We start from the raw sequence: 27,114 nt of genomic DNA, 5'->3' as shown, positions 1-27,114 counted from the left end.
GATATCGAAACTCAAAAATTCGGCCCGAAAAAAAAAACGACAGTGGTACCCCTTACGTTTTTTTTTTTGGGCGAAAAATTAAGTTTCTCCAATCTTCCCAAAACTCTGGATTCTGATAGAGGGCCATGAGACTTAGACCTGAGTGCAAAAATGGAGGCTCTAGCCCCTTCCAGAGCTGAGATATCGAAAGTCAAAAATTCGGCCCGAAAAAAAAACGACAGTGGTACCCCTTACGTTTTTTTTTTTGGGCGAAAAATTAAGTTTCTCCAATCTTCCCAAAACTCTGGATTCTGATAGAGGGCCATGAGACTTAGACCTGAGTGCAAAAATGGAGGCTCTAGCCCCTTCCAGAGCTGAGATATCGAAACTCAAAAATTCGGCCCGAAAAAAAACCGTAAGGGGTACCCCTTACGTTTTTTTTTTGGGCGAAAAATGAAGTTTCTCTAATCTTCCCAAAACTCTGGATTCTGATAAAGGGCCATGAGACTTAGACCTGAGTGCAAAAATGGAGGCTCTAGCCCCTTCCAGAGCTGAGATATCAAAACTCAAAAATTCGGCCCGAAAAAAAAAACGACAGTGGTACCCCTTACGTTTTTTTTTTTTGGGCGAAAAATTAAGTTTCTCCAATCTTCCCAAAACTCTGGATTCTGATAGAGGGCCATGAGACTTAGACCTGAGTGCAAAAATGGAGGCTCTAGACCCTTCCAGAGCTGAGATATCGAAACTCAAAAATTCGGCCCGAAAAAAAAAACGACAGTGGTACCCCTTACGTTTGTTTTTTTTCGGGCGAAAAATTTATTTTCTCCAATCTTCTTGAAACTCTGGATTCTGATAGAGGGCCATGGGACTAGTACGAGGGCCACTGGGACGAGGGTATAAAACATGTGAGTATAAAATACAGAGTTAATGTTGACATACTTCAGCACAAAGATGTCAACATTAACCCTGTATTTTATACTCACAGGACTGAAAGACAGAAGGAGGAAATGCTCAGTTCAGCAGCTCTGATTTACTTCAGCACAGGCGGGAGGACAGATGAGGATGTCAACATTAACTCTGTATTTTAGGACTGGATGATAGCAGGAGGAAATACTCGGTGCAGCAGCTCTGATATACTTCAGCACAGGCGGGAGGACCGATGAAGATATCAGAGCTGCTGAACTGAGTTTTGTCCCCCTACTGTTATCCAGTCTTCCTCTGTGTCCAGGTTTCTGCGATTGTGTGCATGGTACGAAGGAGAAAAGCTCAACGCCCCTTTATCGCCACCGTCCACGAGCACTGTCTGTCCCACGAGCTTATGCAACGAGTCTGACGATGAGAAGAGTCAGTGCCTGCCCCACGAGTCCACCCAGAGAAGAATATACTTACCTGAAGACCGAAAAGATGCCTACCAGTATTCCCCCCTTTGTCTCGCCAGAGCCACGAACGTCTCTATCCCTGTTTTATCCCTTTTAAACTTGATAAAAATTTTACCTTTTAATTCCATTTCTGTTGTCCGCCTCTGGTGTCTGCTCCTCCGGAGTGTGGTAACCAAATCCTTGGCCTTAACCCTGGTGACACAAACGTCCAATCCTATGGACTGCAGGCTTTAAACAAGGTGAAATGCTCCAGAAGCTTTGTTCTTTGTTTTGATGCTCAGTTCCATCTGTGCATCTGCATTAATTCTGTTACAAAAAGACCTATTTATCATTTCAAACTAAACTGATTTCAGGCAATAGATGGAATGGTAATTGGTTTAAACCACAGCACAGTATCTGCAAATGGAGCATTATTATGTTTAGCCAATCAAATGGAATTTCAAACTGAGCTGATTATAAGGAATGGCATATTTTAACCTCTGAGGGCTTTCTTAATCTAGGGACAAGGGCGCAGTCTTTTTGTTCAAATGACAAATTGCTATTCTAAATTCTGTTGAAATGGGTTGAAAAATTGGTTAATGATTATTTGTTGACTATTTATGTAGTTTGGGTGTCTATTTACAAAATAAATGTTATCCTGTCATGTTAGCATTTTTTTGTAATAATCTGTTCAGTAAGCTTGATATTCCTTGATGACGAGGAAAGGCGAAACAAAAGAAATCTAAGTGTTTATTAAAAGGAAAATGACTTTGTTCAGCTGTTTCTATTTTTAGTGGGGTTTTACACTGCTAACCTGTTCCAGAACAAGTTTTATTCTGGGTTAGAGATGCCACCCAAAACTGGTCCATTCAGAAGTGAGTAAAAGGCCATATAGTCTGATGCAACAACGTCACCAATAGGACACTACTGTTAATATAACTGAATAGAATGAAAGTGAATTAACTTCGAGGCTATCAAGTTCCAAAAAAATAATCATACAAGTACTCCGTGACTTGGGAATATGTACCACAAAATCTTGTATACCAGTTTGCCCTCCATGGAAGCCATACAATTTTAGAAATGTATGAGAGTACATGACATATACACACATGTAGGACTCTCACACAGCTTATAGGAAAAAACATTTATTGTGAATTCTGAACCCTGGTTCCTCAACAGCTGTAAAGAAAAAAAAAAAAAACATTCAACAGGATAAAAAAAAAAAAATAAAAATCACTCACAAAAAAACAAACAAACTGATTTATATATTCTACTCTTATGCCTTTTTACCAGAAGAAATACTTTAAACAAGAAAAACCTGGGCCCATACCAAAAAAAAAAAAAAAAACATCCTAATTGTGGTTCTGTGGTAAATCTAGTAAAAACTCTCTGAAGTCATCTTGACACTGGAGGAACTTAACAGATTGGCGTCGTACTGAAGAGAAGTGCAGGGCTGATTGTAAAAAAAAACAACAACACTCGTCTAATTAAGACAGAGACAGTCTCCTGTTTCCGTTTGCGTCTTCCCATTGCTGGTCTTTACTAATACATGCACTGAAAGCTTGCAGCCTGTCGAACAGTCATTAACAATCCCAGCAATATTACTCAAACGAATCCCAAAATATACTGCTTTTTTCATGCAACAGCCATTTTAAAGTAAGCCAAATATCTGGTCAAACAAAGGAGGGGATTGAACGATGATTTAACTGCGGTTTTGAAGATCAATCAACCATAATATCTTATATTCAAATCACATTACTATCAATTCAAGATTGCCTTGTAAACGAACATGACTTTACTGAACTAAAACAAACAGGACCAGAGAGGGAGCAGAGCCATCCTACAGGAATCTATCTTTAATTATAACTTTATCTTCTATGTGAAAGTTAAGAACTGAAATTGTTTTACACGGAAAACCCCATTTTCTGTACAGTATTTCAGAGGCAAGGTTTTCATTTCTCCCCAGAGTGTTTCATAGTCTCACTCTCTCCATATTTGAATGTTAGTTGAATCTAAAATTGTAGGAGAAGAGTGAAGCCATGTTGACGGACACACAACACACCCCGTCCCACCCCATCCCGCCCTGCTTAGGTTCTTAGCGGATCGCTTTGACGGGACTCTTGAAGGTGGAGGCAGCCTGCAGCTGTAGCTGGTAAGCCATTGGGTGAATCTTGAAACCATAAAGCCTGCAAGAGGAGAATGACATTTTTTTTGCGATAACATAAAATCCATTTAGGCAATGCAGCAAGTGACTGCCATATAAAAGGTAGGACAAACCTGGGCACAAACTGGTTGGCAGGCCTCTTTGGCCGGTACTCGGGATGCACCATAAACAGCATGTGGGGGAAGCCAGTGCCAAAATAGGCTCCGTCGGTGTGATGGTGCCTGGACGACTTTGGTGTGTACACATCCATACACTTAGGGCAGTAGAGCTTCACCATGGCCTCACCGGGTATGTCAGAGAGCCCTAGATAGAGAGAGACAGAGACGGACAGACGCTATATTTACTCACTGGGGTGTACATCATGTGATCGCTGGGGTCGAATCAAGAAAGTACATTCAATGGGGGAAAAAAACATGTATGGCAAAAGCAGATTTTGTCTATAAGGAATTCAGATTGAGGATAGCTCACATTTCAGAAGCAAAGAAATGCATTTGCAGAAGCTTAAGCAATACTAATATTTATTGTCATTTTAAGTTACATTTTATCCACCAATTACATCTAAATATGCAATATTGAGGGTGTTTCTTTCTGGGATGGTGTACCTTTTTAGTGAAATCAGCTAATACCCATCAGAGCAAAAAAAAAGAAGAAAAAAATCATAATCAACCCAAGTAAATGGGGTCAGAACCCACCAATAGGCAGCATCGGCTGATTCTCACAGTAAACGCGAGGACAATAGCCAAAATCTCCCTGCTGATACTTCTCCAGCTGCAAGAGAAAACAAGCACATCAGACTACATATGAAGCCGGAAAAATTAATTGTGTCTTCCTCTAATGAAATAACACTACGTACCATCTGGGCAATGCCACGGTTAGTGAGGATATAGCGCGCATGGATCAGTCCATAGAGCATCTCAGCAGCCTGCTCAATCAGGTCACTCTGGTTGGGGTTATCCTCCAGCTCCTCATCTGACACACACAATAACACCTCCATATAAAGGCTAGGATATTACAACGTGGCATGACAAAAATCTTAATGATTTCTTCCTTCCAAGTGAAACAGCTCATCAAATAAATAACTGCTGCAATGGTTTCATGTGAATGACATATAGCTGGAATTATTGTTATTGCTGTACTTGATTAACGATTATGAGAACACATTATTTGTGCATTTTAAATAACGATAACACAAATCATCTATAATAAACACTGAAAATACTATTTTCAGATGATTTCACGGTGACTAAAATAAATGGGGAAATGCAGGTCATCTCTAGTATGATTTAGAGTGTACAAAAGCATTTCAAACATATTTATGATTTATCTGCCTTAGAGAAAATGAAAGCTCAGATGCGCAGATATTGAATCTCCTCTGTATGACGTCATACGGGGGAAAGGTTACCTCCCTTTCTCTGAGCAAGGAAGAACGAACGCACGAGCACCATTTGAGTTTTACATAGAGATATTATCGCTTGCCGATGAAAACTAGCCTGTGACTAACTTGGATACGCTTACATTTGTTCTGAATGATGCATCTTTTGAAATAAACAAATAAAAAAAATTAAGAAAAAGTAGTTTTTAGTTCCTTCATCCGAGCCTCTGAAAAATGGGTTAATTTAATTTTCTCTGGAAATAAGCCGACACTTCTCACGATTCGTTAATCTCGATAGCTGTAATAGCAAAAATGTCTAATAGCTGTGGTAAAAGTATTCCAAGAGAGTTTTACATGTAATATGTAGCTATTTCATATGCAAGCATGTCAGCCAATCACAGCAGCGGCTGGTTAAACACAGCAGACACGCCCCTTCAAACAGAGCGTTCGAACCAGTGGCTAAAATGCCTTTTATTTCTAAATTTTGACTATTTTTGATCTAAAAAACATACTAAATTTATAAGGGCAACCCAGGAAACATTATAAAATAATAAAATAAAATAATCCCATGTCAGGGGTGTCAATCCATAAATGTTGCACTCCTGTTTGTCATTGTGCATGAAACTTCACACCAATAAATCATCAGAAATATTGCTGACTTGTGCGTGTCTCAAGTGCCCTTTTTAACGTTAGTCCTAATGCGTGTTAGTTGTCTGTGGATTTGCCTATATTTGGTTCAGTTTGGTTGCCTTAAAATTGGTTAAATTAAAAATTGTCTCAAAAATCCATTTTTTCACAAAAGATGGATGCACGGTTTGAAGACCCAGTCAGAATATGACTTCACAATATGCAAAATTGTTTACATTTATAATCGCCATGACCAAAATTGTACTTTTTTATTTTTCATTGAATCTTAAAAAAAAAAAAAAAAAGACCAAAATATTTTTAAGGATGGCCCCATTCTAACAATCACAGAAAAAGTAAAAAGATTCAAGGAAGTGACTTCAATCCAACAGTTGTTAATAAGACGGATAAAGATTTGAATGTGTAATTGCCCCCACCCCTTTTTTATTTTTGTTTTAAAATTAATTGCAGAGTTTAATTGGACTAAACTGAGAAGTCTGGCGTACGTCACCAGAGAGAAGGCTGACATCACACCGGAAGATCGGATTTATAAATTGCGAGCTGCAATTTTAAAAGTGGGTTTGTGTCAAAAAATAAATCACTGACCAGGTTCCAGATCCAGGATCATGTCAAGGGCTTGTCTGTAATGGGGGACTTGCTCATTGAGTCCTGTAAGATTAAACTTGTCCTGAATGTAGTCCTCATCTACCTGTATGGAGTAAAGAGAGATGTACATTATTCCAACAAATATGAAGATAAAAGCAGGTTCATCTAATGTTCTTGAAAAAGACAGATTACGTCAAAACAGTTTGATTGACATGATTCAGAGACAGTTAAAGAGGGTTTTCTGTGTCAGGGGTTTAGGGACCTCCAGGGGGCCGCAAAGGAGTAGTGGCTGACAGACATCATGTTTAGCCGGCATCGCTAAACATCGTCATGTCATTTAGTAGCCCCAAAAGGTGTCTTAGAACTATAATCATTCCCAGAAGGCTACCTGCGGTGCAAACACACCAAAAAACAAGTACTTTTAGTAACAGGAACAACGAAACAGGAGTTTTCTCCAGTGCAAAAACCCCTAGTGACCCCATAGGGTCTGTGGAAAGTCTAGAGAAGAACTATAATAAACGAAAAGATTGAAATAAGTAAATAGATAAATTCATTAAATTATGATTATAAAATATGTGTTATTTACCTTAAAAAGATTAAATAAAACAGACTAATATAAATAGATTAAAATTAAAGAAACATTAGGAAGAAAATATAATAATGCATAAATCAAATATTATAAATCTGCCATTTATAAAGATGCCTTTAATTTGAGGTTGGGGTCTGGGAATGCTTGTACTTTAACTTATTTTATTTCTACACACATTATTACAACTCCTATTGTCATCTCAAGAGGGCGGTGCTCGTGTCTGGTAAGATTTCAACCCTGTAACTTATTTTTGATCAATATTAACGCTCCCTGGTATGCCTTAATAGCTATTATACAAAATAAGAGACGATCAGGAACGAATACAAACCTCACAGAAGAACTCGTTTCCCCGTAGACCACAAAACCAAGAAATCCACGACACTTCCTCTGAGCTACTCATGTTGGGAAACTGTGGACGAGATGAGAGCAACATTAAGTGAATACAATATCAGATACAAATACTATTACTGCCTAAAAAGTGTCGTTATTTAATGATGACATACAATACAAATGAGTTATAATCCTGCGTTAACACGTTTAATCCAAGTACATGTTTGTAACAAATTGACTGTTTTCACGTAAACAATTGACTGGACTGGCCTGACGCACGCTAACATATTCTGCTGCTTAGGTGTTTATTGTTTTTGGCGAGTCAATAAAATACTTATGGACATATTTTTTAATCCGCAGTCTAAAAACATTAGTACGTTAAAATGACGCGTTTGTATCTGGTCAAATGTGTATTTTGTAGTTTGTGTACTCAGCTAACGCAAGATGAGTTAGCATGCCGCTGCTAGCTAACGCTTAAACTAGGCCGCAGCAAATTTACCGACTGCCTCTAAAATAAATTGTCAAACGGATATTGTCCTAACAAGTAAAAATGAACAACGAATTCACAAAGTAACTTAAAAAACAAACAAATATCGAAACTACTACATATTTCTGTCCATTACATTGATTTAAACGCTTATTCGTGTTACCTCAAGGATCTCCCGGGGTCGATGTTAGCCGCAGCGATACGACTGCACGCTGATTGGATGCTTCGGCTCTACGGCACGTGATCATGAGGCGGGTCACTTCCGCTCTCTCAATCCTGCCCACTAGGAATTGTAGTCTTTATAATCGGAGTTTTTCCACATTCAGTGCTTTTGCCATTATCTGGATTAGAATAAACCAAGTATTCATGTTATATACTATATTCAGATATTGAAGCCATCGACTAATATTGCAAAACTGGCATTTATCATGTATGATAAGATATGGAAAGATATTCTTAATTCTACATCCTGGAATGCAGCAAAACATTTATTCAATCTATTTACTTTATAGTAGGGGAGCACGGGGCATAACGTAACATGGAGCTAGTTGTAACCACTGATCTATATAGAATGACATTATATAGATCAGTGGTTGTAACACACTTGTTTTAAATACTTACACTAAACTTGGTGTATTTACTAGTTGCCGTTTCAACACTAGAGAAAATACTGCGCCAAAATTCCGAAATCTTTTTAAAATATCACTGAACATTTATTTAACCATAGCAAAAATACATTTCTTACTTAAGTTAATTTTTCATCTCTATTATTTGTGTTTATTGAAAATTAGACAAATCTGATATTATTTTCATATCGAATTTGTTGTTTAACAGTTGATATAGTTCTTCAATGCTTCGCTAACTAGTAGAAGACACTAGCAAGCAGGGTTTAAACCCCAGTTGTGAAGGTGGGGCATGTTGCAACACTGCGTTGCAATGTGCCCCTATTAGAAATATGCTATTATATTCTATACTTTTATGAATCTATTGAGAATAAAGACTGATAATCAATGTTCATAAATTATTCATTATTATTTTGTTTTGAACTATGCTGTATAGCTGTGATTTCAGGTGTTTGTTGTCAAACTCAAAAAGGTGTATATTTTTAATCATTAAAAAATGCCATTATTTTATATGAAAAATTTAATAATTGTATTTTATTAAGAAAATATTTTGGTTTGACTTGTATATTTTTTGATTAGATCAGATAGCATTTTAAGCTGCTATATGGTGATGTTGCAATGTGGCCCTCGCACGTTACAATGTACCCCACCTATGGGGCATGTTGTCACATTTCACTTCCATTCTTTCAGGGTAAATCAAGAAAAAAGTATACACTGTATTAATAAAACAAAACCACATAATTGTACTTGTGAAAAAAAATTCTCTAAACCCTAAGTAGATTTACACAAATTGACAGTCAAAAAGTGTTACGTTGTGCCCCGCTATGCCTTAATAGTTGTTCTCAAAAAAAAAAAAGTGTTCATTTTAATTTGGGTGTATGTATGTATGTATGTATATATGAATGACAATGGACATGGTAAGCAAAAAGAAAGAAAAATTAAATTCCCCTTTTAAAAACTCTTAATGACACTATGTTGGTGAAATGAAGTCAAACCACAGATCTTCCATTTAAACAAAAGATTTTTATTTAACTTTTTCTCTGTATACTTTTTTATTATAATAAGACACTTCTCTGCTTGTACATTGCTCCCTTGAACTTAAAAATGGCAACAACTGTGTGTGGGAATGTAAGTTGGGGCAGACAAACTCAGATGCATACCAATATACATACATGTGTGTATATCAAGGTTCCAATAATAAGCTATAGATGCTAGGACAGCAGCAACAACTTCAGGTACCTTGGTATAGTTAGAAGTATAATACAATCTCTGAGTATTTCAAGGAATACACATTTCTATTCAAATATTGGTACATATAATGTGACCACATCAATGTATTAAGTTTAAGAGGGATGATAAACAGCACTGAAAGCCAATAAGAGAATGGCTTCCAACGAATAGACTGACCAAGCTGTATCGGAGGACGAAACCATGCTTGGTAAAATGTCTGCAAGTAAAGTCAAATAAACCATTTAACTTATTTTCCTTAGAAGATTGGAAAATATATAGATATATTGATTTAACCTTTTTTTTCCACTGCACTTCATTTGGATTAACATATACACACAATGTATATAATGAAAATATCCTAGATAAAATAAACATCCTAATAGTGTCAGAAAAAGTGGGCAATTGGGACTTATGTTCGCCTTTCACAAAGTGTTCTATCCTCAAAAAAAATCACATTACAAGTAGAGATCAGATATAAATTCACACACACTTTTTAAATGCCCTACTCACAAACATTTCATTCAAAAGCCCTACATATTTCAAAGCTATTCATTAGACCAAGGCATTTCCAGAAAACAAACAAACCCCAACTTACACCATTAGGATACAGATGCTGGTCAAAATGAGGAGGGAACAATGCTTTGATCCGTTTCTTTTAGACGTCAAGCATTTGTGGTTTCTTGTTAACCTGGGCTCAGGCTCCCTGGATGGGTAGGTTTTGTTTGACGTCAGGCATATTGCACATTGAACCAATGTCTTGTTTCAATTTTTTTTTGTAACACTACTCAAAAAAAGGGCCACAGACTCCTTGGCATTGACTTGTGTCTCAATGAGATGACTGGTATATAGAAGATCAGTCCGAGGATATGAGCAAGAAATTTGCTCATGTTCTGATACATGTTTTGAGGGACTTTGGGAATACACACAGGAGGAAGAGCTTGTGTAAGTTTCTTTTGTTTAAAAAAATAAAAAAATGAGGGAATTTACAATGCAGAGGGTAGTCAAAGAGCGATTCTCTACACGCCCAAGAACTGGTAAGTGAATATAACAAAGCACAATACTTTTCATGTTCAATAACCTGGAACTGCAGTATGACACCTAGTCAAATAAGATGCCCAATATACAGCTAATCATTTGGAGAAAGAAAAAAAAAAAAAACAATCTTTAATCTAAAGGAGATTTTAGGAGTTTACTGGCTTAATATAAGTGCAAGACAAGAAAACCTGTAACGCATGTTCTCAACAACAACAACAACCAAAAAAAAAACTAATTTAATGAGGATCTGACACTTAGGCTAAGAGTCATTTGGTTTTGCTCACAACAGAAACGGCCTTAAAACAATGTGATCATGAAGAGGAACTTTTGAAGGACCTTCATTTAAGATCACTGTCCAACGACGTATAATGTGCACTAATAGTCTACAATTCTATGCCGAGGCCAAAACCACTAATGAAACTATTTGAAAACCCAAAGCAATGAGCAGAGAAGGCCTGTGAATTTAACATAAGGGAAAAAAAATTACACCATGTTGTTCTGAAAAAGTGGGCATGACATTGATATTCCCCCCTCCCCTCCAAAAAAAAAAAAAAAAAACTAAACAAAGTGAGCTGTGGTGTAATACTTAGTGGGGCAAGCACATTGGTACGCAAGATTGAACCAAAAATGAAGGGGATTCTATTTAAAAATACATTTTAATGACCTGCTTTGCAGAAGAAAAAAAAGATATATCCTCACCTTTAAAGAGAGGTTGAAATGGAAATGAACATAGGGAGAAATTCAAAACACAATGAGGGGAAAAACAAATCTATGATACATTTGTTCTCATTAAAAGAGCAACTTCCAAAAATCCAACATGTGATGTGAATACACAAGTACATAATATCAACCTTAGCTTTCATATATACTTCAAGCCACAGTTCTTACATAAATATATGAAACGTGCCCAGCATACTTCAAGCACATTTTTGTCAGGTTGATGTAATATTGTGCTTGTATATGCAAACATAAATGGGTCATGTGGTTGAATGCATTTTCAGTCAGGAAATACTTCCATTAAAATGGGGTGTAGTATGTAAAATCTCAAGGAGTAGTTTAGGATCTGTGGGAGTGTGAATTTCCAATTAAGGGACAAAAAGCTATAAACCAAAAGTACATGGTCTGGGTAACTAATCTTTTACGATAATAAAGTGTTATGTTAAGGGGGTAGAGGTTTTACAGAAAAGAGTGGCCAAAGATAGAGGGATGCATTTTAAACATTTCCAAAAAAAACAAAATCACTTCCTGTTCTTAGGAGAGGGCCAGTTTCCACGCCTCTCACCACGATTGCCCCCGCCAGCACCAGCTCCACCCATTGCCCCACCAGCACCGGGCGGAGCCCTGGGGCCTCTTCCTCCTCCACCCCCACCCCCACCGGTATTCACCCTTCTGTTCTGCCTCTCCATTCCAGGGCGCTGACTGGAGAAGCTTCTCTTGTTGGTGGCCAATTCTTTAGCCGTCATCTCTCTCTCGCCACCACCACTGTTGCCTCCACCACTTCTTCCTGATGGATGGTGATGGTGGTGATGATGATGATGCGAAGAATAAGTTTTCCCTCCTCCACCCTCTCTTTCTCGAAACTCTGTGAAATCACTGCTTTCTGAGGCGGTTTCCCATTCCTCATTTGCCTGGTCAGAGTTCTGGTTAGAGACGTCGGGAGATTTGGCGCCCCCAGCTGGGTTATGGTTGTGATGGTGCTGAGGGTGTGACTGGGAGTTGCCCTGGTAGTGATGGTGGTGGTGGTGACTATTGAAGTTTTGATTTCCAGCCCCAAGGTTGCTGCTATTATTATTATTGTTAGAAGTTGCAGACACACTGTGGTTTGCATTTGCCACAGCTGGGGCAGAGGCATTGGGAGTGCTGTTGGTTTCTTGCAGGGAATTCTGCAACGGTGAAGCAGCGGGCTGCTGTTGTCCCGGTATGACTTCAATTCCACTGCTTCCATTTATACGGGCTGCATTCTCTCGCTCTTGCTTAAGTCTGCGGAATCTGGGAGGCTTGTCCTGCTGATGCTGGGATCGTCCGTGGCGCCTACGACGAGGGGGCCGCTCAAATCCCCTGTTAGGGAAACTTCGTCCGTCTTGGGTAGACTGAGGAAGAGTCTGGTTAGGAGCACCAGTGGAATTTGAAGGGGCATTACTTGAGGGCAGAGGGGCTCCAACACTTCCATTCTCAGTGGACCCTTGTTGGATAGCTGTAGGCACAGAGGGATTAGGTGCGGAGGGATTCGCACTTTGACTCTGAGATTGATTCAGGTCTGCAGCTTTCTTCTTGTCAGCATTCATTCCACGGCCTGAATCTTTAGGAGGGGATGGCTGTGAGGATGTATGCTGCTTTCGCACAGTTGCAGATTTTGTAGACCAGCCATGAGAAGCAGAGGCAGGTCCAGATCTATGTCCGCCAGACATTCCAGCAGTGCCTCCACTTCTATGGAGACCCCCTCCAGCACCACCTCCGCCTCTACCACGTCTTGATGGCACTCCCCTTGGAGTGAACACTCTAGTCTGGGAGTTTCTGATTGGAGCTGAAGAAGAAAGGCCTGTTGTAGAGTTCTCTCCTCGTGTGCCAGTCTTGATGTTCAGCTTGCGGTCTTCCTTGTCTGAGTGAACAAGGTCACTACCAGCACTCTCGCTGCCCGTTTCAGATCCCCGTTGTCTCCTCCTCTTTGGCACCTCTTCATATTCAGAGCCTTCACTTCGAGTCTCACTTCGGTTCCTAGCACGTCCCGGATTTGGCTGAGAGCCCCCATGTCCGTGCCTACCACTGCCAGATGATGCCTCCCGCTTGTATTCTTGATTAGAAGGTGCATGGTGGTAGCCACTGTTAGTTGCTGACCTATAGTCCTTACTGCTTCTGCCACCTGCTTTCCCACGGCTACCTCCACCTGCGCTGCCAGTGTAAGTGCCCCTGTAGCCTCGGCCTCGGCCAAAGAACTCTCCTCGGCCACGGTTGGATCGGCTACCTCTGGATGAGGATGCATGGTAAGTTGTGCTTCCTCTTTCAGAAGAAAGCTCTCGTTCCCTCCTGGATTGAGGAGCTGAATAGCCAGAATTCTGAATGGAGCTTTCTCCGTTTTTAGATCCTTTACCTGTACCCCCAGCGTTGCCTCGCTCCTTTCCGCCAGTTCTGGATTTATTTGATGAGACTGCATCATCTTTTCCACTGGGTGCTGAGGAGGCTTGAGCCCCAGATGCTGGTTCTTGTTTGGTTGTGGTCTGGCTAGCATCTTGTTCTTTATCTTTACCAGAGCCTCCAGTGGTCTTTTCTCCTCCTCCTTCACCACCCTCTCTTTTCATCTCTTTTAGCACTGGTCTCTTAATAGGACCTGCCCGCTTGACTGTGATGCCATCTGATTGAGTAAAGCATTTGTTCTCAGTCCCCTGATTTGCAGGTTCTTCAGTATTTCCACTCATTCCAGAGCCTGCCTTCCTGTTGTGAGTTGAGCCCCCACCCACGCTACTGCTACCGGGCCTCGGGCCCCAGTGTGTCTCAGTTTTGTGCTCCCGAATGCGAGGGTTGGCTTTAGGATGATGGTGCTGCACAGAATGCTGTTGGGGCTGATTATGTGCATTTCCCATCTTCTCTTGTTTCCTTCCTGAAGCATGAGCAGATCCAGTATCCTGCTCATGCTGTGGTGTGACTTGATTATGTAGGGACTGTTTTCCACTGCCATCTTCTCTAGCTGAGGAAGATGATGATGATGACGATGAACAGGAAGAGGAGAGGGACGGCTGATGTAGTGGAGGTGATGGGTCACTCTTTTTTGGCTCCCCCACTTTTTCTCGCTCCCTGCCATTCTCTTGCTTAAGGGGATGAAGAGTGAAATGAGGAGAATGAGTAGGAGGACCATGGTGTTGGAGATGTGAATTGGCCTCCACGGCAGAGTGATCAGAACGGCCATTACGGTCATAATGGGGATGAGGAGTCCCCCAGATTTGGCTCTGTTGACTACTCTCCTGATGGGCAAAACCATGCAGTGTCCCTCCACTGTTGGCCCTTTGCTGCAGGAGGGTGCCCATTCTGGATCCACTGTCAGGATAGCTACTGTAACCTCCTCGCCCAGCCATAAAGGGCTGATGATGGGTATGGTGGCTAGCACCCTGGCCACCAACTTGAATCCCCAGAGGAGGTGGGGTTTGGTTGGATGAGCCTGATGGAGAGCTGGGAGCCACACCAGGCGGCTGGATGGAAGCCGTTCCTCCCTCTCGCATACGCACTGGAGGAGTGTCACTTCTAGAAACATTTAGAAAAAAAAAAACATGTCATGCTTAAAAAGAAAAGAAAAGTCTAACAAAATGCTATAAATGAACAGCTTGCAAAGTTATTCAACATTAAAATTCATTAATAAAGAATCTCAACTTAACTCAAGCTGTTTAGTTTAATGCAATTACTTTATATTTTAATATAAAAAATGTTTGAAATTAATCTTGTTACCTTTGACCTTTGCCAGCCTCCTCTTCCTCGACAGCTTTCTGCCGTAAAGGGGAAGTTAGACCTCGACCCTCAGTACCCCCAGGAAAAACTTCCGGTCCCCAAGCCAGTTTGGGATCCATGGGTGGTGTGCCACGATGAGGATGAGGGGGTCCGCTATGCTGCTGTCTATCAAACGGATCTGACCCAGAGCCACCAGAATCAGAACGTTCTCGACTTATCATTCCTAAAACACAGAAGACCTTATCATCCCTGGACAACAAAACATTGGTATAATATTCACAGTTTATCTGTTGTTGTTTTTTTTTTACTAACCAGAAGGATGCATGCTGGGAGGGTAGTAGTCCATGGGTGGGGGACGTCCCTGCATCATTCGGGGGTCCATGTATGGCATCATCATCCAGCGGGGATCAAAGTTCATAGTCAGAGGTGGAGGGCGCCCCATTGAGCCAGGGGGGTAAAGGGTTGGCTGTTTAGGCCCAGACTGTGGTGTGGTACCTGGTGAGGGGCCCTGCTGATTCTGAGATTGGGACTGAAGCTGATTTTGGGCAACCTGGTTATGTTGCTGCTGCTGCTGCTGCTGCTGCCACTGCTGCTGCTGTTTCAGAAGTTGCTCCTGCCCACAAATGACATAAGCCATGTTTTTTATTGAACGTTTTTAATGTTTGACAGACTTTAACCTCAGTCTCAGAGTATAAAGAAACTCAGCTTTTATTGTGTTAAAGATATTTTTTCTTTAAAACACTAAAAAAGCTGATTTTATACTCCGGTACAATGAACTATGGAAATGCAGACTCAGTGCCAGATAAAACAGGTGCCAGATAAAAACTGCTTAACGGTCTAACTCTACAATTAAGTATTTCACAGTTCACAATCTTTGTAATGTGTTTTAGCTATACATTTATAATGCATTTAGATTTTTTTTTTTTTAAATTGCCTTTACAGGGACTTTAGAAGGCTAGAGCTACACCTTCATGACTACACGTTTGCTTGTGCATTCACACCCTTGTTGCTTTGTGCAAATGTAAATGTTATATTATGTTTGTTGTTTAGGCCTATATCTGATTGATCTCATATAGGATGCATTTGGTTAAGAATTAATGCAGTAGTAAAATTCAGCGCATCAGCTTCAGCACGCTCAGGACAAACATCAATGCACGACTAATAATAACTATGATTGGGACTGTCATGTTACATAACATAACACTATTTTAATAATTTGCAATAGAGCATGACCACAACAGGATTTACACATTCTGACCAGCACGCATCTGAGGCGGCATTGCTGATATTTAATAATCAAATATAACGGGACTAATACAACCAAGTAATTTAATTACATGATCAAATCACATAGACTCGTTTTACAATCCTACTAGTCCTTTATTTAGACAATAATGGAATGATAATGGAAATTTGTGTAAATTGACATCCCTAGTATATAATACATTCACTGAAACTGTGAGTCATTGCCATTATAAACATTGTATATAATGGATATGACTTTTTCCATATATAGAGACAAAACAAACCTGCTGTTGCCTCTGAAAACGAGGAGGAAGAGATTTTTGATACTTGGAAAAGCCCTGCCCAGGTGGGCCACTCCCCTGCCGTCCTGTTCCAGCAACACTTTCAACCAACTTCACAGAGTCATCTCCACCTCTAGGGCCACGGATGTGTGGCCCGCCCACCGCAGGTTCCTCCTTGGTTTCTCCAGGCACTGGGACATCCAAGGATTGTGGATGCTGGGTGGCTTGAGGCTGCTGGGACTCTGAATGAAGAGGAAACAGACTGAAATGGTTTGCTCATTTTCTACAACAAACATTCATCAAGAAAAGATGAAAACTATAATGGAAACTAACCAGTATTGGAGTCATGACTGCTGTTGCTGCCAGCCCTCTGTCTGTTAATAATATTCGGTCCCAATGTTGTACCGCTTCCCTGAACGGACGACAGAGGAGGTTCTTCAGTGTCCACACAGGGTGACGATGGCTGACTGGCATTAGGAGACGAGGCAGGCGCAGACAAGGAAGGACTAGGGCTGTTGGCTGGAACGTCACTGGGGCTGCTGGGTTTCATTGTCTGTTGCTGCTGCTGTTTTTCATCAAGTCTTTTGAGCTTCTCAGCACATGCAGCACGGCGCTCCTCCTGCATTCTCCGTTCCTCCTCTTCACGCCGACGACGGGCCCGCTCTACTGCAGCAGAGATCTCGGTTGACGACTGCTTCCTTCGTTGCCGCCATGTCTCATCCTCATCCTCACCCTGTTGCTGGGGGTGCAGGGCATTGGAGGGAGGAGGGGTCAGCCCACCAGGCATCGCCCCCACCTGCTGTTGTGCCTGGGCACCGTTGGGCTTCTGGGGGGCCAGGATTGGGCCGGAGATTGGCGACTGGTTAGAAGGCCGGTCCTGTTGATTGAAAGTGGGTTAGTAATTAAAGTTCACCAATGGTAACCACATCGTCATCAACACCAACATGCTTTTGTTAGAGCTTGATGTCGCGTCTGTCCTATTTCTTGGACTCCTTTCCCATATACCTGGCGGTAGTAGGAGTAGGGCCCTTGTCCAAGAATTGGACCTGGTGGGAGGGAGGGCTCCTCCCTTGGACCACCTAGTCCAGACCCACACCTCTGCGAGTCATCCAGGAAACACTACAAGCACGTTCCTGTCCTCACAGTGACTGCACATTATTTGGCAAATGCGGGGGTACCACTGAAGGATCTGAAACATCTGCACCTGCATGGGGAGATGGGTTTAATACCTGATAAGATCCTGCATTTGCTTGGCTGTTCCAGCTGCTTCCACTCTCCTCACCCCAGCATGGCTTGCTGGAGGGGGATGCGGAGCCATCTTCAGCACTGGAAGGAGGGGTGCGGCGCGAATCCCCTCCACTGTCGGATGCCCGGGAACGTGAAACTGGTGCAGGTCCATCTTGGGATCTCTGCTGCTCCCTTGACTCCCTGTTGCAGCAGAATATAAAGTTTACAAAAATGACTTCAGAGAGCAAAAAGAACAGTTAAAGTAATCAACCAATATCGTAAATCTTTACCGGTTTCCATTTTTGTGTTCAGTCCGTTCTTCTTCCCCATCATCCTCTCCTTCATCATCGCTGAACTTCAACTTTGCTGAATAGTCGATTTCCTCCTGGGCTCCTGAGAGCAAAGCAAATCATCAAGAAAAGGTTATAACAGTGTAGTTATATGTTGTACCTCCAAATAATAAGATAAAAAGCTGGGTTTAACTTTAAAAAAAAATTTGTCTCCTTGTATGCAAGTTACCTATTTCATAAACTTACCTAATTATGCAATATATAACAAATCAAAAGAATCTTCTACACCCTTAATATGTCAGAAGAACTGAAAGCTTTGCTCTTACCAGCCCAGCCCTCATCTCCATCATGGTCCAGCTCATCCAGCTCCTTCAGATCATCCTGTTTGAGGATGGATGGGCGTTTTACCACTTCACCCCGGGGGCCTCCAGACGGCCGCCCATCTGGCCCTACTCCACCCTGGGAACGAGAAAACCTGGCAAGAAGTCAGAAGACGGTTAAGGAAGTCAACTAGATAACAGCGGAAATGAATAGTAGTAGTATTTCTACTCGCAAATAATCTTACCTAGGGGCCTCGTTTGGGGGTGGGTACCTGTAAGGTCCCTGTGGACCATAGGGGGGTGGAAAGGGCAAGTATGGTGAATACATCTAGAGATAAAGATGCAGACAGAACAGAAAGGTTATGAATGCACTGAACACATTAATCAATCAAAATTGTAGACATTTTGTCATTCTCTAGAGATGATCACACTTACGAAGGGAGGTATGATCCCTCTGTAAGCCTGGAATTGCGGGCCAATAGGTGGCTGGGGGAGGGGAAGTGCGGGGTTGCTGGTTGAGGGATTTCTAGACAGCCCATGAGACGATGCATTTTGCTGTGAGATGGGAGGGGCCCCAGCAGCACCCTCCATCACCATATTTCCCCCAGCACCGCCCTCCGCAACTGCCTCCCCAGCCAGGGTGGGTGCCAATGCCCGGCCCCCACCATCCCGCCAACTTGTTACGTCTAGAACAAAAAATAGTTTATTGAGAGTCCGCTGAATGTGTGAACCAACAAGAATCAGAAGCATTAGAATTTAACAGATATACCACATGCTCCAAGACAAATCACCACAACAGTTACGGAAAGGAGAACAGGGCACTCATGCTTACTCTGGGGGCGGAGGCTTGGTCCTGGCCCATACCACTGATCTGCAGTGGCCTGTTCTTTGCCAGCTTTGTCCTGGTCTCCAGCCGCCTGCAGGGTGGGAAATTCCTCGCGAGAGAATGGCGACTGTTGGTTTGATCCCTTTCCACCTGTGAAAAACAATGTTTTTAAAAATGTTTTAATGATTTACTCCTTGATATTTACTCCTTTATAAGCAGTTATTTATTACTGTATTCTAAATATAATTAGCCTATGTTTTATCCCCAACTTTAAATGCTTTAATTTAGGCTATTTTTGTAACTGCGCCACAGTTTAGCGCAACACATAGAACACTCGGGAACGCACCTGTGGCCGGCTGCACTGCTGCTTCGCGCTCAGTAAGGGATGCTGTATTCAGTCAGTTCGAACGCTGCTTGTTTTGGCTTTAGTCGACAAAATGTCCAAGAAATCTAAATCTTTTGTCTGGCTGCATTTTAAAACAAAGACGACAAGACTGTGGAGGGAGGCGAACGCGTTGCTCCATTATGAGCCCGCACACCGCGCACCTATATTTGAAATCGAACTTGAGCGCGCAAAAGACGTGAGCAGTCCTTTTAACGGCTATATCATGCTGACTCAATTGAGTGTGTTTTCTTAATATGTTTTCGTTTTTATTTGTACACTTTACGCATTTGAAAATAGCCTAAATAATGCAACAAAACAAAAATAAACCTATATGCCTTCCAAAATACTGCCAATTATTATTTGGATTTTTTTTTTTAGGCTATTTGAGTTTCTTTGTGTATTTGTTTAAAACGCCTTGATTGTCTGGATGAAAATGAACCCATAGCTTTATAAGTAAAGAAGAATATACAGCCTGTATAAACGAGAGCTTTTGTTAGGATTTTTCATAATGTGGCAGATAGCAGTTATTTTTTTGTAGCGTGTGGTGTGATCAGGTGCGCGATTGTTACTGCATAGACCTAGGACAGTGCTCCTCACTTTTTCAGTTAAAAAAAAAATCACTTAATCTTCAAAGAATTGTATTACTATTGTAGTTTTATTTATTTGTGATGTTTTTTCGTTGTTGTTTTATAAATGCTCTGACAATTGTTTAAAAAATCTTCAATCAAAACAAAGTTTTGTTTTTTTGGTCGACTAATCGTTGCGCAGGACTAGACTTTGGTTGACTAAGGATTTCTTTGGTTGACTACAGCCCTAGTACTCTATGTACTCCATGTTGTTATCTCTTACCATCTCCTTGTACTCCAAGTGTAACACTGGCCGGTGCCCAGGACCTTGGTCCTACGGCTAGAGCTTGAGTCGGGGCCTAAGAGACATGCAAAAAAGTGTGAACCAAACAAAGTCCCAGAGTAACAAGCAAAAACATCTATGCCAAAAAGTGTATTGATTTAAAGATGTGGAATGACTTATCAAACAACAACATGTACAGCTGTAAGGGACAGACCTAATTAACTAAAAGTTTACATGTTAAATAACATGCATAATATTGAAGATTATTCATGTTTGTGTGATGGCACCTCTTGAGCTGGAGGTGTTCTCGGCACGCTCGGCACAGACGTCTGTGAGGCCACAGGCGGCTGCAACTCCGGCTGCGCTGCTGACAATACATCGGTACTACAGAAAAGATCAGAACCAAAACAACAAGCATTAGATGGCAGGCATGGACATGCACCCAATCAGACTGTATTAACACAAACAGCTGAAGGTGAAAGGTCACTGAAGATAATTATGTTTTAAACAGTCCAATCAAAACCTGACGTGATGTGATTACTCTCTACAAAATCTAATTTAACAATCTGGGTGGTCCATCGTGAAAAAAAAGTACCATTTTAACACATTGTCAGTTAATTGTCGCATTTTTCAAAGTGCAGAGTTATATTGATGGTGATGGAGCTGGTGGGGATTTTATTGCTATTCTGCATTGAATTACACATACAACATCATGAAGCAAAGTAGCTCCTTCAGACGTGAACATCCCTCACCTCTTTGGGTCTGCTTGTTCCTGCTTGCTTGCCCATCCTGTGCCGTCTTTGGGAACGAGCGAGACGTTGGGGTCGTTACCTTTGTTCTCTGCCTTCAAACTAGGCAAGCTGGCAGGGGGGGGCATGCGCCGTGCAGAGGCAACTTTACCAAGAGACTGTAAGCCATGACGAGGGGCAACTGAAAGTAGAAGTGGAACAGGAGGAGGTAAATAAACAGGCACAGAAACCTAACACCATCTTAAGGGACACAGCCTGACTGAGCGGAAGAGACTGCGAGAACATCAAACTCCATCCCTTATGGTTTTGGAATGCTTGACTGGCCAGTGAAAGGAGCAAAACTATCTTACAAGGATTTGTTTCAAGTGGTTGACTCGTAATTGAGTTGGTCAAAAAAAAAAATCCCACCATAAAACTCTCAAGACAGACTTGGCCCATGCAAAATAGGTTGAACAATGCAGAGCAGTCATTGGTGGTTTCAGATAATGAAAAACGTATCTGTCCCAACTCTCAATTCCCTATTTGTTTCCTGGAGCAAAGAAGCCTGAACCGCAGGGAGAATTTTATTTGTAAAAACAGGGACAGCTGCTTAGTTAGCCTAATAGTTCGGCTACTGAATAAAACATAAGTAGGGAAAGCGAAGATCACAAGAAGAACTCTGTCTTAAGTCAAACCTCAACAGTTCAGTAAGCTCCCCTTTACAATGCTGACAACTGAAAAATGTTTAAATAATGCTAGAGTGATGCAGAGTGTGATTTAAGAAACTTAGAAATCAATGAACACGAGGCCGCTTTGTTTCAGACAGGCCACGCAGATTATGATCTTAAATTGCACACTGTATAGGACTATATTTTCTTAATATGCAACAGCTGTTTTGCACTGTAGTTGAATCACTGGACTATTTTAACTATGTCTTTACCACCTTTCTGGGCCTTGAAAGTTGCAATGGAGGGACAGAAAGCTCTCAGATTTCATCAAAAATATCTTAATTTGTGTTCTGTGGAACAAAGGACTTATGAGTTTGGAACAACATGAGGGTGAGTAATTAATGACAGAATTTTCATTTTTGTGTGAACTAACCTTTTAATCAATCCTATCTGAGATCAATCAGATATAGGCCAACACAAAATAAACAATACATTTGCACATAAAAACAAGGCTGTGAATGCTCAAGTAAATGTGTAGTCATGAAGGTGTAACTATTTTCTAACGTAAAATGGTCTCCAGCACGGTCGCTTTATTTTTCCTCGTGTCTGCTTTACAATTTCTCGTAGCACATGACCTTGCTAAATCGACAATAGATAAGTTTTATCAATTAAATTATTGTTGATTAATCGTTACCATCCCTACTCCATAAAAAACAGATAGACATAAATTAGTTTAGACAACAAAAAGTTCACGACAACAAATCCTAAAAGCTTTAACTCACCAACAGGCTTCTGTGCTTCAAGGCTCTTTCCTTTGTAGGTATCAAACAGGTTGAGAGACGCATACTTGGTTTTGCCATCCTTCCCCTTTGCCGTTTGCCCAGAGCGCTCTGACATTGCGCTGTACGCTCATTGAGTAAGGTGAGTCCTGAGACTGAAAGAGAAAGAGTGAAAGAGAGAGTGAAAACAGAGAAAATAATGCTGAGGTATAGGTTGTTTCCTTTGAAATGTTACTGTGTTTTAAGCATGACAGAAATTTCTGTGACGGGCTAGTATTAAAACCCATTTAGACCAGGCACGGCTCCAGACCAGACTAACATTTGAGAGCAGTAGCTGATTTGAAAGTTAATTTATCATAAAACTACTATTGTTTTGCATTTATAAGTGCAGTTACTAATATTACATGTTTGTCAGTCAATTAGGCTTGCTGTGGTATTCCCTCAGCGGTGTTTTTCTAGTTGTTGTGTTTTTCATTAAGGATAATAATGATATTGGGGTCTCCTCCTAAATGATCAAATATCAACAGAAAATATGACCCATGTTTACACTAGACAAGATGGACATTTGTCGCACGTCAATCAGAAAAGCAATATGTAGACGTTCTAACAGTATTCAATTCAACAGAAAACAAAACTAACTTTCTCATTTAAACTGTTTTTATCACTACAGAAAGACTTAAGACAACTGCTTGCCAAGTCCGATTTATCAATAAAAGCCATTAATGACTTAAAACACATTTCAAATGCCAGGGAAAGGTAGTTGCGACTGGTTGCCATGGTGATGCATTATAAATGCTGTTACTGTTTCTGTTTTGCTAGAGGTTTCATCCATAGCAACATCATAAGTGACATCCACTCAACTACACTCATAAAATCAAAATGATTTTAAAATAAACAAGTTGTGAACTGCAGCTAAAGCAGATAAATCTAAATAAAGATGCTTTTCTTCTCTATATTTATAAGATTCTTATTGTGTCAAACACTTAATGTTTATGTTAAAACCACATAAATAACCTCAAGTATAATCAAGCTAGGCTAAATATTAAAAACAAATGTAAATTTTGTATTCTTATAAAATTCATTTCTGAAAAACAATGTATTCTATACAATTAAAAGAAATTTATTTAAAATGTTTGTACAGCTTTTTAATTGGGGCAGTGAGATATTATAGATGACATAAGACAATAACAAGGTTATTAATTATAATCTTTCAGAATGCAAAACTATCATATGAAAGGCTACCACAGAGAGCAGCACACATCGCTTATGTGCATCCCAGGTGCAGAAGGACACATTTAAAGCTGTGACAGTTTGAAAAGTGCAGGTCACAAAGAGTCAAGAGAAGAGATATTGTGCACACAGGCAGCTCCTAGTGCATCCCTTTATATCTATTCAGAAGTTAGGCTAATTAGCTTTATTTCTTCACAGTTTTAAATTCCTGTCACTGTTCTGCATGATGCCAATTCATGGTCCTCTCTACGCCAGTGTTGTGATCTATCAGATACCCGGGAGAGTGAATATCATTTAGAAACAGCAATAATGCCATTACAAAGTTATATAAGTTTGATTGTGTTTGGCTGAAAGTCATATACACCTAGGATTGTTGAGGGTGAGTAACTTTCTTTTTTGGGTGACTATTCTTTTAAACACATCCAGCACAGTTTCTTTGAGTTAAATAAACGCTACCAAAGTGCTCAACAGTTATTCATTTCATATTATTCAGTTATTCAGAATTCATTGTGTTTAGTTGTCGTTTTCAGCACGTTCACAACAGTCACACATTCTGACAAGCACACATCTGAGGTGGCGTTGGTGACAAATGTATATGTTATATTTATATATTAAACAATTAATTTAATTTGTCAATCTCATCAAAATATTTAACAATCCAACTGACTCTTTATTTAGATTAAAAAAACATTCTTATTAATTTGGTGAGGAACATACCTTTTTGAGCAGCATTTGCAGACCCAGTAATGCTGTTTGCCATTAATGCTAACAATTAATCGATAAATTCATCGTTAATTTAAATGACGATCGATCATAGGAATTTGCGAATATTGACATCCCTAATTTGATTAAAAAGATAAATTGATAAAAAATATTTTTTATTGAATTAAATAAAAAATAAAAATACATAATTAAAATAAAAACATTATAAAATATAAATTTAAATGAATACATTTTGATTTAATACAGTACTAAAAAAACGCAACACGGTTATAATATACATTTTTCCACATTATAAAGAAGGTCTTTATAGATATAAATATATAGCTGCCTTAAGTGCCATTTAAAATTTTAGGATGGTGTCCCATGCTAAATAAATATCAATATATTTGGGGGTCCATAGCATTTGGAAGATTGAAAACTCTAATGCTCTAATGTACACATAATAACAAAGTACACTAGAGTGGACTTAAAGTTCTGGCCAATTTACAAGGTTTCTTCAACAATGTGACATTCAACATAATATATAATTAATAAAAGCCCACAATAAAATCATATAAGGTACATTAACATCGCTTACAAAAAAAACAGTAAACACCATAACCACTGGTTTGGCCAAAATAAAAGTAACTGAAATATTTACTATTAGTACCACTCTCAATAGCACCATTATAAATTATTCTTATAATGTTTGTGTAAGCCCATGTGTATTTTGTATGATTTTATAATAGTAAGAACCTGACTGGAAATATTTTCAAAGGACAACTAAAACTGCATTTTAAAGGCTGTCCAAAAACAAATCCTCACCAAATTTGAAAGAGCCCAATCCAATGATTTAGTAAAAAGCACAGTCCTGCTTCTATATGTAACACATTAGAGCCAGTGTACTTCACATCAGATGCAGATTAGGGGACAGCAGTGATGGCCATTTGGCAAAGCCTGGAAAATAATCTCTACGCAACATGAAGCAACGCTGGCGGACAGGAGCTGCGTAGATTATTTTACACGCTTTGCCAACTGGTCGCGAGGACACAGAACAGCTCTCCACAAAAAAACACTAATGTTGTTCTTCTAACTATACAAAAGGTCCGGCATCTGATATAAAGAGCGGTGTATTATAAACCCGGTGAATGTTCTGTTTTGACTTGTTAACTCGCTGCTTGTAACCGCGGCCTCCATGTTTCGTGCTAGGAGGAGGGGGCAGACATATACATTTCATAATATACATAACTTCACGATTACATAGCACATCTGACAAGTGCGTTAATCTAGGCATGAACTAGATCAATCAGAATAGGCGACAAACACAAATGGGGAAATAAACTATACGTATAATTGATGCTGCGGGTTTGACTAAAGGATTTGATGGCGAGAACAAAACAAAATGGCGGCGGCGAAGTGAGGCCAAAGCTACAAGCACATTAGCATCGGGATTTGTGACGATTTAACAACATAGGCTTCTTCTAGAACCAGAGTTCTTGGGTTTTAAAGTGCGACTTGATATATGTCTAACCAAGCGAGTCAACCGGATCCTTGTTTCTAAACCAAAACAATGCACTTTTCCTCGCATGCAGTTTCAGTAAATGCACGTCCTATAACGTTAACGTTACGTTAATCCAACTCAACGTTAAAACAACACTTACTTGAACAGTCTAAATGACAACTTCACACCCACATAACTTTAAAAACGATATATGGTACATCTTCAACAGGATGTGACACACACAAGCTTTGCTGATAGCATGCTAACGTTAGCCGACACCGACCGATGAAAAGCAGGACAGCTGGACCACAACACTACGACCACAAACACCTCTATAATAAAACCTCTTTAATGCACTCGATTGGTCATTAGACACAGCTACTAACCTGGTCTTGTTCCGACTTGTCTCGAGGTTGTATCGTAGAGTTATTAGCAATAATCGTGTACTAGCTAACGTTAGCACAAGCTCTTACAAAAGCTCAAAACAGGATTATGAGTTGAAGAAATCTGATGGGGATTGCTGAGGACGGATGTGTGCAGTGAGTCTTACTTGTACTCCTTTTTCTTTTTCCTCAAAACAAATGAAAAAGGAAAATAAAATAATATTGCGGGGGGTCGATCCGTCACTATTAGAGCCGTCAACGGCTTCTGAGGATGGTAGCGCAGAGAGGGGCGGATGCGCGCATAGTGGGCGGGGTTAAATTAACATAATGCTTTCCGAACAGGCCTATTGGCCAATCAAATCAGATATGTTAAACTACAATTTACATTTACGTAAGCGCCTTCTCTCAATGATGTGAGGTGCGTTATCTGTGATGATAAAGCTTGCACGAACAGGTGAAACTTGACATCTTAGTCGATACAATTTTTTATTATATTATTCACTTCGCTCTACACTTGGAGCAAAACCTTGCTTTTCATATAGAGGTGTAATAGTTAGATTAAAAATATCATGTTTTTGAAAGAGTACCATGGTTTTGGGGTAATTTAGACTAGTCATAATATTGGTAATTTAGATTACCATTGTTATTGTTTATGACTGGTAACTGTTCAGTAACATGGTAAATATTAAATTATAGTAGGCTAACCTATCACCAAGGTAAATATATAAATAAATAAAAAATAGCATTTATTTAAAATATAATTATTTTACATGTCTTTACTGCCACTTTCAAAAAATTGTACGCAGTCTTGCTGAATAAAAGAATAAATTTCTTTACAAAAAGTATTACTGGGCCCAAACCTTTGAATA

General features: G+C 40.1%; 2 protein-coding genes across 3 annotated transcripts; both read right to left on the bottom strand.

Moving 5' to 3' along the window:
- Window positions 1-3,178: 3,178 nt before the first annotated feature.
- On the bottom strand, window positions 3,179-7,787 carry csnk2b (casein kinase 2, beta polypeptide). The gene is made up of 7 exons (XM_039681106.2): window positions 7,673-7,787; window positions 7,021-7,101; window positions 6,104-6,206; window positions 4,355-4,470; window positions 4,194-4,269; window positions 3,615-3,804; window positions 3,179-3,523 (listed from the first exon to the last, which is right to left on the bottom strand). The coding sequence occupies exons 2-7, from the start codon at window positions 7,090-7,092 to the stop codon at window positions 3,433-3,435; spliced, it is 648 nt and encodes a 215-aa protein (XP_039537040.1). The 5' UTR covers window positions 7,093-7,101; window positions 7,673-7,787; the 3' UTR covers window positions 3,179-3,432.
- A 1,348-nt stretch (window positions 7,788-9,135) lies between these two features.
- Window positions 9,136-26,542, bottom strand: prrc2a (proline-rich coiled-coil 2A). Of its 2 annotated transcripts, none has more exons than XM_039680585.2 (16): window positions 26,413-26,542; window positions 22,433-22,584; window positions 21,007-21,184; window positions 20,542-20,638; window positions 20,255-20,330; window positions 19,027-19,170; window positions 18,630-18,880; window positions 18,440-18,522; window positions 18,201-18,349; window positions 17,875-17,977; window positions 17,587-17,785; window positions 16,691-17,234; window positions 16,361-16,599; window positions 15,144-15,444; window positions 14,832-15,054; window positions 9,136-14,630 (listed from the first exon to the last, which is right to left on the bottom strand). In XM_039680585.2, the coding sequence occupies exons 2-16, from the start codon at window positions 22,545-22,547 to the stop codon at window positions 11,636-11,638; spliced, it is 5,697 nt and encodes a 1,898-aa protein (XP_039536519.2). In that variant the 5' UTR covers window positions 22,548-22,584; window positions 26,413-26,542; the 3' UTR covers window positions 9,136-11,635. The 2 variants fall into 2 exon arrangements, with proteins under 2 accessions (XP_039536519.2, XP_088979510.1); XM_089123384.1 differs by having other exon boundaries at window positions 26,249-26,526.
- Between the last annotated feature and the right edge of the window lie 572 nt (window positions 26,543-27,114).

The sequence above is a fragment of the Pimephales promelas genome, chromosome 18 (assembly GCF_988280905.1).
Source record: "Pimephales promelas chromosome 18, fPimPro1.hap1.1, whole genome shotgun sequence".
Lineage (NCBI taxonomy): Eukaryota > Metazoa > Chordata > Actinopteri > Cypriniformes > Leuciscidae > Pimephales > Pimephales promelas.
This window is presented reverse-complemented; position numbering and strand designations above follow the sequence as displayed.

Excerpts from the sequence above, each read along its gene's own strand:
- csnk2b (XM_039681106.2), bottom strand. The coding sequence starts at position 7,092 with ATGAGTAGCTCAGAGGAAGTGTCGTGGATTTCTTGGTTTTGTGGTCTA. Across the intron at positions 4,471-6,103 it reads GATCCTGGATCTGGAACCTG|ATGAGGAGCTGGAGGATAAC; the intron begins GTCAGTGATTTA and ends TGTGTGTGTCAG. Across the intron at positions 3,805-4,193 it reads TCAGCCGATGCTGCCTATTG|GGCTCTCTGACATACCCGGT; the intron begins GTGGGTTCTGAC and ends CTCTCTATCTAG.
- prrc2a (XM_039680585.2), bottom strand. The coding sequence starts at position 22,547 with ATGTCAGAGCGCTCTGGGCAAACGGCAAAGGGGAAGGATGGCAAAACC. Across the intron at positions 21,185-22,432 it reads TGAAGCACAGAAGCCTGTTG|TTGCCCCTCGTCATGGCTTA; the intron begins GTGAGTTAAAGC and ends TTCTACTTTCAG. Across the intron at positions 17,786-17,874 it reads GAACACAAAAATGGAAACCG|GGAGTCAAGGGAGCAGCAGA; the intron begins GTAAAGATTTAC and ends CTGCTGCAACAG.